The sequence below is a fragment of the Acromyrmex echinatior genome, chromosome 7, assembly GCF_024713525.1.
Source record: "Acromyrmex echinatior isolate Ae372 chromosome 7, ASM2471352v2, whole genome shotgun sequence".
Classification (NCBI taxonomy): domain Eukaryota; kingdom Metazoa; phylum Arthropoda; class Insecta; order Hymenoptera; family Formicidae; genus Acromyrmex; species Acromyrmex echinatior.
The window spans coordinates 1,262,905-1,276,396 of NC_141858.1; the positions used below are offsets into that span (position 1 = coordinate 1,262,905).

The following is a 13,492-nucleotide window of genomic DNA, read 5'->3' on the forward strand; positions in this document are numbered from 1 at the left end:
TTAATGATATGACTTAGCAACTAATTTTAATAATATTTTATATAATAATATAGACGAGCAACCGAGCGCACTATCTCTTACTATCTATATTTATTATCTTTTTTCTCTCTTTCTCTCGTTGCATTCTCTATTCAACTCTCACGTTTTGTCTCTTTTCTTGCACGTAAAGATTTAAGATTTTTATTCTACCGAATTAATGAGTGCAAATCGAACATTCAATGAGAGCGCGATGACACCGTTAGATCTTATGATAACGTCGGCACGCATGGTGTAACCATGGTCAAGGAATGAGCGAAGGATGAACGAAGGAAAAGAATAATAGAAAGGTAGCCGAATAATTCCATACCCCGGATATACATAGCACAGTTTTTACAAAATAGAATAAAAAATATTTATTAACTTATTTATTTCTATACATATATGATATAATTATAAATTTATATTTCTTTCACGAGAAATCCCAGATCTCTCTACACCATTATCGCCATCTTCTTTCCTATTTTCAATGTACGGCTCATTGCCATAGCATCGTTCATCAAACCCTTTAAATACCTCTGACATTCTTCTACTCTATCGATTGTTTGTATAATTGCATCTGCACAATCCCTGAAACATACAATAGCAAGACTTAAATAGCATAAATTAAAATAAATTTCACATGAAGCATTTATCGCATGCAAAATAATAAGAACTTAATCATGCTCAGAACACCGCTGCGAATGAGTGCATGAGACTTCATACATGTTGATATCTACACCCCGATTATCATATCGAGCCTAACGCGAAGTCATCAATGCTCCACGTCAATGTCTATCATCATTAATATATGTACTTACATTGTTCCTAACAACTGATATTCCTGAACAACGCGAACATTAATTTGCAATGAATCCGGTGCATTTCGGGTGATGTTAGTCGGGTGATGTTATTCGTTACACAGTAGCTGATAATGCTCCAGTTCTATTGATAAGAAACTTTCGCATGTAATATACCCATAGCATCCGAGAGATTATGTATGTTCTCCGTACATAAGACCAATCAATAATTGACTGATTTGATTTTAAGAAAAACTGTAAACGATTTGATTGAAATCTTCGAGTCTACTGAGAGAACGAAAAAAATTATTATTGTCTAGAATTTAGGGGATGTAGAATAGAGATATACGCTTGTAACAAAAAAGTCTAGACTATCGATAAGTATATATATAATAAATATTGTTTTTGTATTTATACGAAAAGTATATTGTTTTCATATCTGTTCGTCTATCGTTTTTTCATTACCAAAAAAGGTTAACGAAAAATATATTTCTTTTTCTTTTGAGAAATTCCAAGTTACCTGACATGAAAGAAATAAGTCATCTATGAAAATGAGCCACTCTCACTGTTATTATTAAATATACATCAAACACTTTATTGAACTAAGTATATATCGTAATAATACTGAATAGCTATCATTATTGATAGATTCTTAATTAGAGAAAGGGGAAAGAAATTAAAATTTAAAAAATCTCATACTATATTTTTAAACTTGATGTATTTTTTTCTTGCATTAGCAAGAGAATGAGTTCAGAATATTGTTGATACAGTATTAGGCTTAAGGGGATGCTGGAGTGTCCTGTTTTATCATTAAATTTTAAAAACGCCTTTCTCATAACTGTTTATGGATTGAAAAATCCTTCTCCACAATTAAAATATCGACAACAATGCAAGTCGCCAGCTACATTTGAATACGAAAAACGAAAGAAAATTAAAGACTTACAGTTTTGTTATCGGCTTCTGTAGTCAACACATCACAATATATGTTGCATATAAGAGTTTCAGATCTTGCACGTTCATGAAAAGTAGCTGGCGAATTGCGGAAAACCTAAACGAACAATCCTATGCTTTTAGAAACGCGTTAGGAGTTTTAGTATAAGAGAAAAGCGTGTACAAAAATTTCGTTTGTATATTACGAGTGAAATTGACGTGTAGCCATGAAACTGAGCAGTATTTTAGTTCCGCGATATTCCGACAGCGGCGCTGTCATGAAAAGTGCGTCGCTGAACCATAGAAATGATCTGAATTATCGACCTATTCAGGCCCATATCAATAAACGTGCCCTGATGCCCTCAAAGTTTTTTCTTTTGAGAGGAAAAATAATAAAATAAATATGATATTAATTATTTCAATTTTGTTGAAATAATTTCTTCCTAAACAAGAAACATACCATATTATTTACATATGAATACAAATGAAGATAATTATTTTAATTACACTGTTCTGTCTTTTACATACACTTTATTTAGTAAATTATTGATGCATATATATATAATGACACATATATATATATATATATATATATGTGTGTGTGTGTGTGTGTGTGTGTGTGTATATGTATGTACGTATGTATGTATGTGTGTGTATATATATATATATATGTATATAATAGCATAAATACACACGCGTGTGCGTATGATGCGTGCGCACGCGCGTGTGTGTGTGCGTGTACATATATACAACACATGTTTAAACTTTATTTACTGAATTATTTACACATGCATATATCAAGGTTCGGAACGTGATGTGTTTCGGTTGAGCTTTCTTTCTGCTCGGATGTCGGAACGACAAGCGGCAATCTCGTAGCAGACGTTGCATATAAATGAAATTTTTGAATACACTTTGCTCTTATACTAAAGCTCGTAACTCGTTTCTGCAAGCATAGTATTGTTCTTTGAGGTTTTCTGTAAATCACCAGCTACTTATGCAAGGTCTGAAATTATTGTATACAGCACATTTTTGACTCGACTCGGATGTCGAGTCTTAGTAAGAAGCGCCATTCCTCCTATCGGTCGCGCGCAAACGAAGTAGTATTGCTATTCAACTATAGAAATGGATTGAATCATTGTAAATAAACCAGCAATATTTTATCAGCCGGAAACGCCATAATAATATATTTTTGTATATATAAAAATATATATCAGGATCGTTGTTTAGAGAAGGAATCGTGCGTCCTTGCTGCATCGACGATGATGCCAGAATCGATAGAAATCACATTCTTGAATTGCAGAACGAATTATTGAAACAGAAGTACGACAGAGTGAGACAGAGAAAAAAAAAAGAGAAACTCCGATTGTAATCGATGAGACTCCGCATGCCGAGTTGGGCTCGAACGAAAGCGAGTCTATTCTTCAGAGTCTCTCTCTCTCTCTCTCTCTCTCTCCCTCTCTCCCTCTCCCTCTCTCCCCCTCCTCTACTCTCTCTCTCCTCTCCTCTCCTCTCCTCTCCTCTCCTCTCCTCTCCTCTCCTCTCCTCTCCTCTTCTCCCCCCCCTCATCTCTCTAAGGTCGCTTGTTTCTAGCGACCGAAAATGCTTTCTGGAAAATTTCGGCCGCTCAATGTGTATAATTAAGAGGAGAAGGAACATTATAGATAACATATAAGTTTTAATAAATTATGCTAATCCTATATCCCTCCAATTTATGTATAATAGCAAAAATAATTTCAAAACACGATAATTTACGGGATATTGATATTTCTATGATTTTCCATGAGAGTTATATACCACGTTCATAGAAATGATTTGCAAGACCTCGGCGTGGTTTCACGCGTAAGATGCGAGATCTGAATGTTAGAGATCTTATGATCAATTACTTTTTTCTTTTTTCATAATTTTTTTTTTTTTAAATAAGTGACATTGTTAACAAACATATATTACAGGCTAAATATATTTTTATTTAATTATTGAAATTATATGTGTATTACTAAACGTTTTAATTTATCTTCAGAAAAAATCCAAAAAAAAATCATGTTCCTGTAATAATGTTACGTCGATCAGTACTTTCTGTGAAATGTTTTTTTTATAATTATCATCCGAAAGAAAATTCTGATAATCAATCAAATCGCAAAAGTGCGATTAATATAATTATAAGAATGATTAATATAATTATACGGATGATATCAATATAATTTTATAATTAACAAATCAAAAAGCCTTTATATGTGCCTTTATATGCAATATACAAATAATTTTTTATTTATCTATTAAAGTGATTCGGTATTCTTCCTATAGTTATTGGAATACATGTTAAATTTTGGGTCGACTTTTGAAGCATCGCCTTCTTTCCCCCCGCCGCCGCCGCTCAATGCTCGACGGCTGAGCTGCACCGGATCGCGCGCGGATGTGTATCTCAGGAGCGTTGCACTAAGAAATATGCTCCGTATCTTCTAGCAAATTAAATATCAATCCTTTACTTTCCTTAGTCTTCTGTGATGTCTTCTTTATTCAACATGCCTTCTTTATTCACATGTTGAATAAAGAAGACATTACGGAGTTATTGAAGTTGAATCATTCTAGTTTAAAATTACGCATCTCGTTCTGTATCGACTCTTATTAGTCTTAAATTGATATTATCAGTATTCTATATTAAAAGATATTACATTTTGTGGCATATAAGCGTGGTCAGTAGCTCTTTGAAAGAAAACCGAATGTATCAATGTAATGTATTAGGTGTTGGAATTAATTCGTAGCGTTTTACAAGTGATGGGAAGTACTTTCATTAATGTATTTTTTAATGCTCATGTGAAATAAATAACATTCTTTCATTAAAAAACGCTACGAATTAATTCCAACACCTAATATAAAAATAATAAAGTAAATATTTTATAAGTACATAATATTTAGTAAAATGTATATACTTATTAATATGATGTTCAATCACTATTATTAAGAAAATAATAATTATGTAAGAAGGAAAATATTTTTATGATAATTTTCATGCTAAAATGTTGTCATGATAATTTTCATGTTGGAAGGTATGATAGCATATTTCTTATACTGTGACGCTCCTGAGATGCACGTCCGCGCGCGATCCATCGGTTCATCTGTCGACTGTTGAGCGATTGTAAAGGAAAAATAGGCAGCACTTCAGAAATTGGCTCGAAATGTGTAACTAGTTCTGAGCACACTAAAGTACACATATAATTTCTATAATTTTATAAAAATATATTTGGAGTAATATATTCATTAATAACGTTATTTGTTTAAAAAAAAAGGAAAAAGCAGGATTGAACATAGGATCCTGAACATTCTGATCTCGCACCTAACGCCCAAGACCACGCTGAGTTTTTGCAGACTGCCTTTATGAACGTGGTACATAAAATACACGGAAAATCTATGTCTCGTAAACTATATCTCGTTAACTATCACGTTTTGAAATCATTTTTGCTATTATATATTAATGAGAAAGGTATATGATTAACTCTTTCACTAATATCGTGTGAGACTCATGGTAAAAAAATCGGGCCAAACATAAGTATCATTGATAAGATGATATGTCTATCGTGGTATGTCTATTGGGCCAAACATAAACAATATGTTCCAGACTGTTAATTATGGCACGCGCTATCGTAACTTAAATCGTAAGGCAAAAGATTAATATAATTTAATAAAAATTATGTATTGTCTAGAATGTCTCTTTCCTCCTTATGATACACGCCAAGCGGCCGAGATCGTCGAGAAAATATTTTCGGTCGCTAGAAACAAGCGACCACAGAGAGAAGGACAGAGACAGACTCATTGTTTTGTTAGCGGGCCCAGTTCGGCGTGTCCGCGCGGAGACTCACCGATTATAATCGGAGCTTCTATCCGTTTGTTTTTTCTCTGTCTCGCTCTATCGAAATAACAGAAATTGAAAGAATTTTAAATCACGAACACGGTTGCCAGTTCTCCGTTTTTTTTTTGACAGATTTCGGTTTCTTGGACTAATATTCAATACTCCAGCAGCTGTGAAAATCTCCAATTTTTGTCGTCTGCTGGAGTATTAAATATTAGTCCAAGCAACCGAAGTTTGGCAAAAAAAAACGGAGAGCTGGCAATCATGTTTGTGAATTAAAATTCTTTCATTTTCTTTTTATTAAATTATATTAATCATATATCTTTCTCATTAATGTAGCAAAAATGCAAATGCAAAAATGATTTCAAAACGTAAACATTGATGAGATATACAATAGTTTATGACTTTCCGTGCACTATATGTATCGCGTTCGTCGAGGTGATCTGCAAGAACTCAGCGTGGTCTCGGGCGTTGGGTGCAAGATCAGAATATTGGAGATCTTATGTACGATTCTGCTTTTTCCTTTTTTAATTTTTATTTAATAAATAACGTTATTAATAAACATATTACTCCAAATATACTTTTTATAAAATTTCAGAAATTATATACGTGTACTTCAATGTGCTCGAAATTAGTTGCGCATTTCGAGTCGATTTCTGAAATGCTGCCTACTTTTCCTTCACAACCGCTCGACGCTTGACGGCCGAACCGCTCACGCGTGGACGTGTATCTCAAGAGTGTCATAGTATAAGAAACATGCTGCGACCATACCTTCCAGCAAATTGTCATGAAAATATTTTCCTTCCTACATAATATTGTATTTTCTTAATGGTGATTGAACATCATATTAACTTAATGCATTTTACTAAATGTAATGTACTTTTAAAATATTACTTTATTATTTTTATGATACATTCAGTTTCAAAGAGTTACTGATCACGTTTTTGTAACACACAGAATGTAATATAAAATTTTACTTTACCGCATCATACATCTAGTCATCTATTTGTATTTTTTTTTAGTGGAATAAACCTGGAGAATACACTTAAATGACGTATCAATAATAGAACTTCAAAGATAATAGAGAGTTTTTTTACAATAACGTGGATTTAGATATGGTGAACGCCTTTTCTTAATTAGTCGCTAAGGAAAAGATAATGTGATCATGATATCGATTATGTATTTTTTTTCTTAGAGTGATAAATAAAAATTTTTTGTATGTATGTGTATATACTAGCTTGATCAAAAAGTTTCCGGAATTCATTCAGAAAATTCAAAATACAAGTTTATTCATCAAAAGTGATATTGTCCCCTTCAAAGTACTCTCCAGCAACTGCAACGCACTTATGCCAACGCTTGATCCAGCTCTCGAAACATTTCTGGAACTCTATTATTGGTATAGCCATCAGAGCCGTCTTCGATTTTTCCATTACCTCCTTTCGGCTGTTAAAACGCGTTCCCCGCAGTGATTTTTTGACTCGATCGAACAGAAAAAAATCTCAGGGAGCCATATCGGGTGAATTCGATGGCTGTTGGATGATATTCGTTTTGTTCTTGATCAAAAATTCACGGATAATGATGGCACTGTGCGACGGTGCGTTATCCACGAGTTGTTTACCCACAAATCCTTTCTTTTTTGGCGAATTGCTTCACGCAAACGTCTCACAACGCCCAAATAATATTCCTTATTAACTGTCTGACCTTCTGACAAAAATTCGTGATGTACAATATCGTTGTAATCCATGAAAACCGTGAGCATCGCTTTCTTTTTCGACTGAAAACGACGTGGTTTTTTTGGTCTTGGCTCATTTGGAGCTCTCCATTCACTCGCCTGATGTCTGGATTGCGTGTCGTACTCATAAACCCACATCTCGTCTCCAGTAATGATGCGTTTGATGAATGTTGGGTCGGATTCAGTCTTGGAAATCATGTCTTTGGCGATGTCAACGCGGTCCCTTTTTTGCATGAAATTCAGTTCCTTCGGGACCAACTTTGTAGCAACACGGTGCAAACCCAAATCATTAACTACAATGTCCTGAACGGATCCATAAGCAATGTTTAAGTCCTCTGCCAGCTCTCTGATAGTTAATTTGCGGTTATTGGCCAACATTTCTCTCACTTTATTGATGTTTTCATCGGTTTTCGATGTCGACAGCCTGCCACTGCGTTCGTTATCCTCGACGGATTCACGACCACTTCTGAAGCGTTCATGCCACTCGTAAACGGTTGTTTTCTTTAGAACATCACTGCCGAAACAGTTTCCCAACATTTCCAAGGTTTTCGCACCATTGAATCCATTTTTAACGCAAAATTTAATACAAATTCGTTGTTGCAAATTCAATTCCATTTTTAAAACTGTAAAAAATCGGAAACACATGCAGAGGTAGATGTACTCAAGACGGCGTAATTTTTACAAATGTCAAGCTATGGCGATAAAATTTGATGGAAATGTCAATGATAGATGTGGCAACCTAGCCAAAAAAAAGAACTCAAATCAGCTGACTCAGAGCATCACCTGGTGGTCTCTTCCGGAAACTTTTTGATCAAGCTGGTATATATATATATATGTGTATATATATATATATATATATATATATATATATATATATATATGCATACATATATCATTTTGCGTGACGCTGTATGTGTAGAAAACAACGGCGTTATACGAGTCAATCAGCTGTAACCAGTATGACCCGCGTTCACAGTATCATTGCCGCAACAGTACTATCAATGTAGTGTAGTGTAGTGTTCTACACACAACCATATATATGTGTGTGTGTGTGTGTGTGTGTGTGTGTGTGTATATTTATATAGTGTTTTTTGTCCACAAAATAGAAAAAATGTAGTAGCAAAATATTGTCTGCCTTTGATAAGAGAAGGTTATGGATGCTTTATAACAAGCGACTCAGTACAATACAGTACAATATCTCATCCTTGTATTATCGAACAAGATTGTAATGATGCACCGTGTCGCACTGTGTCTCTTGTTGGAAGGCACTCTAGAAGGCCAAAATTGATTATTGTGATGTGTGTTTCTTGTTGGCATCCTATAAAGCCAGAATGAGAAAGGTTAGCATCTTTATGTTATTCGTGAAAATATCACTTTTATTTATCATACAAGTGATATGATTAAATTTATTGTTATAACAATAAATTGCGCTTTGCCTAATTCCAATGTCAGAGGCGTTCATCGTGGGCTGACTATTTTTAATTTACTACCAGAGGCGTTAATCATGAGCTGGCTAGCTATAACAAAATGTCACAGCCATAAATCATATTTTGGCTAGTTATAGACAAATGTCAGAGGCGTTCATCGTGGGCTGACTATTTTTAATTTACTGCCAGAGGCGTTAATCGTGAGCTGGCTAGCTATACCAAAATGTCACAGCCATAAATCATATTTTGGCTAGTTATAGACAAATGTTAGAGGCGTTCATCGTGGGCTGACTATATTTAATTCACTGTCAGAGACATTAATTGTGACCTGGCTAGCTATAACAAAATGCCACAGTCGTAAATCGTGCTTTGACTAGTTACAGATAAATGTCAGAGGCGTTTATCGTGGACTGACTATTTTTAATTTATTGACAGAAGCATTTCGATTATTAAATTTGGTGAAATATAATTACGGAACCAATTTATAGAATTTTGCGTCTACAATTAAAGAAATGCAAATAGATGCATTGTCATGATGGAATCAAAAGCTAATTGCTTGACATAACCGAAACAAAGAAACAAAAAAACTAAAAAGAAGAAAAAAAACTGAATATCAGTAAATAGCTTCTTTGAAACCTTCCAACTTTTGTCTGAAGCGTTTTTTCTAAAAACGTTATGTAATAGCCTTAGCACAAGGATGGTCGTAATTGAATCGTAGAACGTGAATCATAGGGCAACGCATTATATTTTGGCGTACTATGCATGCCGATACAAGTTCACATTCCTTTACGATTAGTTATAATCACTTTTATATTCAGCTCCTAAATCCGGAGTCTTTTTACACCCTATATAATATATATGTTATACATATATGTATATATATATATATATATGTATATATATATATATATATATATACAATATACATTACACAGTCAATAGTCACATGCATAATTTTTGTACGATGCTGTATGTTTATGAAATGTATGTAAGTATATCATATTCAAAGTGTTTTAGCAAATATATACACTTACAGGTCAATGTACGTTGACTAATAGCAAGTTACAATAAGTATATTTTTACTAAATGAACTCTGACTGTGACTTAGATATATTTTCGGATGCAACCATGTATTTGAAATACATGTATACACGTGTAATGTAATAGCACTTTTTCCTTTATTCCCAATCATTTTAACTTAGGTTGTAACATGTATTGTCAGTACGTAAATATATTGCACATACATATGTAACTATTCCATCTCTTTTTATTATGTTTAATGGGCCTTTTACAATTATAAGCCATAAATCAGCCATAAATAAGAAGTCAAACGCTAAAAATTGGCTGTGATTGATCAATTTTTAGTTTAAAATAAAAAGAGATAATTTACAATATAATAATAATTTACAATAAAAAAATTATAATTTACAATAAAAAGAGATAGAAGTAACTCATACTTAGCTTTTCATGCAGATATAATATAGACACAGTCTATTAGTGAATATTAGAATTATATTTTATGTGCATTATGATGTGTACACACATTATAAAATATATTTCTAATTCATATTCACATATGTGTGTAACTACTTCATCTCTTTTTGTTACGTATAACAAAAAGGTGTACTGATGTCCTCTTTTTTCTACATTTAATAAAAAGAGATATGTTTTTTTATGATCAAATATTAGTGATATATACTTTTATATTTTCAATATCAAAATATACAACGAATATAAATCAAAGCTAACGATAGTCAAACGCAGACGATCAGACGTAACATCTTAAAAAAAAAATAAAATTACGAATTCTCTGATAAATCCTCATTTTATGTGTATATATATATATATATGTATATATTATATATATATATATATATATATATATACATATACATGTATACACGCATTATATATATATATATATTTTATATATGTATATAATTTTAATATTGCACATTTAAACACAGAGAATGCATAAACAGCTTAGCATTGATAACTTCTATCTGCAACGTATGTATATTCACACATTATAGTACATATATGCAATATTGTACAATATTGCCTATGTGTGTATTATATTTAAGTACATCACTAATATTTTAACATGATTAACAGTAGATATACTAGGCGGGTTCTAACCCTGGGGCTAGAGGGGAATGCGGGGTGCGGGGAAGTACTTGTAGGCGCGGGGGATACCTAACGCGGGGGAAAGAGGGGGAAAGGTCCAGGCTCCTACACAATAGGACTCCTACACAATAGGGCTCCTTTTTTTGTTATCAAAATTTGACCATGTTTTTCTTTAAAAATGCATTGATAATAAAGGTTTGAATTTGAGTAATAGTAAATTTGAAACATGGAATTCAGTTTGTTATTTAATAAGGCTGTGTAACATAAATGAATACTGATTAGTTTTATAAGGAATTGCGGTATCAAAGAAATAGGAATTAAGAAAATAGAAATTTCAACCTTCAGAAATCATGTGTTGTGAAATACACAGTTCCTAATAGATTAAAATTCTCGTTCTTTGTTCCATATTCTTTTGATTGCGCGCAGTATCACATATATTAAATATTTGATAAAAATTTCTAATTTGTGTGTATATTACTGCAATAGATTTTGAATTTTTTTTATTGTACTTTTATAATGCTTAAAAGTGCAAATCATATTTGACATGTATCAAAAATCTGTTTAATAAATTTTCTTAACTTTATTTGAGTATATTTGTTTGCGTTACATTTTCTTTAGCTGACATTGCTATTGATCATTTTGCTATTATTAATTTTACATTCTTCAGTACGTAAATAAATTTTTTAATTTATAATACTTCGAGTACACCTACTTGTGAATACGTTTTAAATGCTTCTTGAGATTAGTTATTGAACGGTACTTACTGTTGAGTCACATTTTTTGCATATTGCCTCTCTATCGCTTTTTGCGATATAATAATCCCAACACCAATCGAATTTATCTTCTCTCTTCTCTTCTTCTAATAATATGTCTGGATGTCTCTTCACCAAATGTTCATGTAAAATAGCTAATCTATTCTTATGTATAGTGAATTTTACATTACAATAGTTGCATCTTGCAGCATTACTCTTTGGTAATTTTGTGTAATGTTTACGTAAAGACGAACTGGAATAAAATCTGTCTTTTTAGTTATATCCTCATTTGCAATGATGTCATTGTCAGTATTGCTCTCGTTATTGCCTTCTACACGATCTGAATTTGGATTGAATATCCTATATTTACATAAGAAGTTATTAAAAAAGCAATAAAAAATACGTTGAAGCTATTATTTTCAATTATGCTCATCCTCCGTTATGCGGACTAAATTATAATTTTTTTAAAATCTATTATTTGAACATTTAGTAGTGTTCAAAAGTGTAGTGATCAAGCAGATTTAAATATTCTGTAAATCTGATAATTATCCGGTAAAAATTGGAATGTTTCACATTTTTTTTCACTAATTTTTTAAACAGTAATAGTAAATTTGAAACATGGAATTCATTTTGTTATTTAATAAGGCTGTGTAACATAAATGAATACTGATTAGTTTTATAAGGAATTGCGCTATCAAAGTAATAGGATTTAAAAAAATAAAAATTTCTACCTTCAGAAATCATGTGTTGTGAAATACACAGTTCCTAATAGATTAAAATTCTTCTTCTGTGTTCCATATTCTTTTGATTGCGCGCTATATCACTACACATATATTAAATATTTGATTAAAATTTCTAATTTGTGTGTATGTTACTTCAATAAATTTTGAACTTTTTTTTATTGTACGTTTATAATGCTTAAAAGTGCAAATCATATTTGTCATGTATCGGAAATCTGTTTAATAAATTTTTCTAGTTTTATTTGAGTATATTTGTTTGCGTTACATTTTCTTTAGCTGACATTGATCATTTTACTATTATTAATTTTACATTCTTCAGTACGTAAATAAATTTTTTAATCTAATTTTTGTACACCTACTTGTGAATACGTTTTAAATGATTTTTGAGATTAGTTACTGAATGGTACTTAATTGTTTTGTCACATTTTTTGCATGTTGCCTCTGTATCGCTTTTTGCGATAAAATAATCCCAAGTCCAATGGAATTTATCTTCTTTCTTCTCTTCTTCTGATAATTTGTCTGAATGTCTCTCCACCAAATGTTCATGTAAAATAGCTAATCTATGCTTACATATAATGTTTTTTACATTACAATGATTACATTTTGCCTCTTTACTACTTGTTAATTTTGTATAATGGCCACGTATCCAACGACGAACTGGGATTAGAATATCGTCTACTTCTTGTTCTGCCATTATAACGTTTTGTAAGGATTATTGGTAACTAATCACAAAAGGCAGCAACGATGTAGAAAGAATCGTTTGCAAAAACTGTTGCTAAACTGTTTACAGACAGAGATATGTACATGATTCTTTGACGGAATACATATAAATATTGATGTTTGTATTTTTGAATCTGTTTGATAACGAGATTTAATAGATCTATTTATATAGCTCTTATATATTACAATATCTAGCTCTTATATTACATTTTAAATATTATATTAAGTGACAACATTTCCATTCTGAAATGCTCTGTCAATCGAATTTTTATATTTCGTTATTATTCTAGACAACACTAATTAATCCACAAAGCACAACGAAACGTAAAATATAAAATAACTATTTATTTATTGAAGCACAAAAAGCATAATATACTCTCTAAATCTTTTGAGATGAAAACTCAA

At 32.0% G+C, this 13,492-nt stretch overlaps 1 protein-coding gene across 1 annotated transcript; it reads right to left on the minus strand.

The window, feature by feature from the left end:
- Nucleotides 1–470: 470 nt before the first annotated feature.
- On the minus strand, nt 471–7,858 carry LOC147908927 (histone-lysine N-methyltransferase SETMAR-like). The gene is made up of 2 exons (XM_087407811.1): nt 7,212–7,858; nt 471–606 (listed from the first exon to the last, which is right to left on the minus strand). The coding sequence occupies exons 1-2, from the start codon at nt 7,856–7,858 to the stop codon at nt 471–473; spliced, it is 783 nt and encodes a 260-aa protein (XP_087263937.1).
- Nucleotides 7,859–13,492: the final 5,634 nt, after the last annotated feature.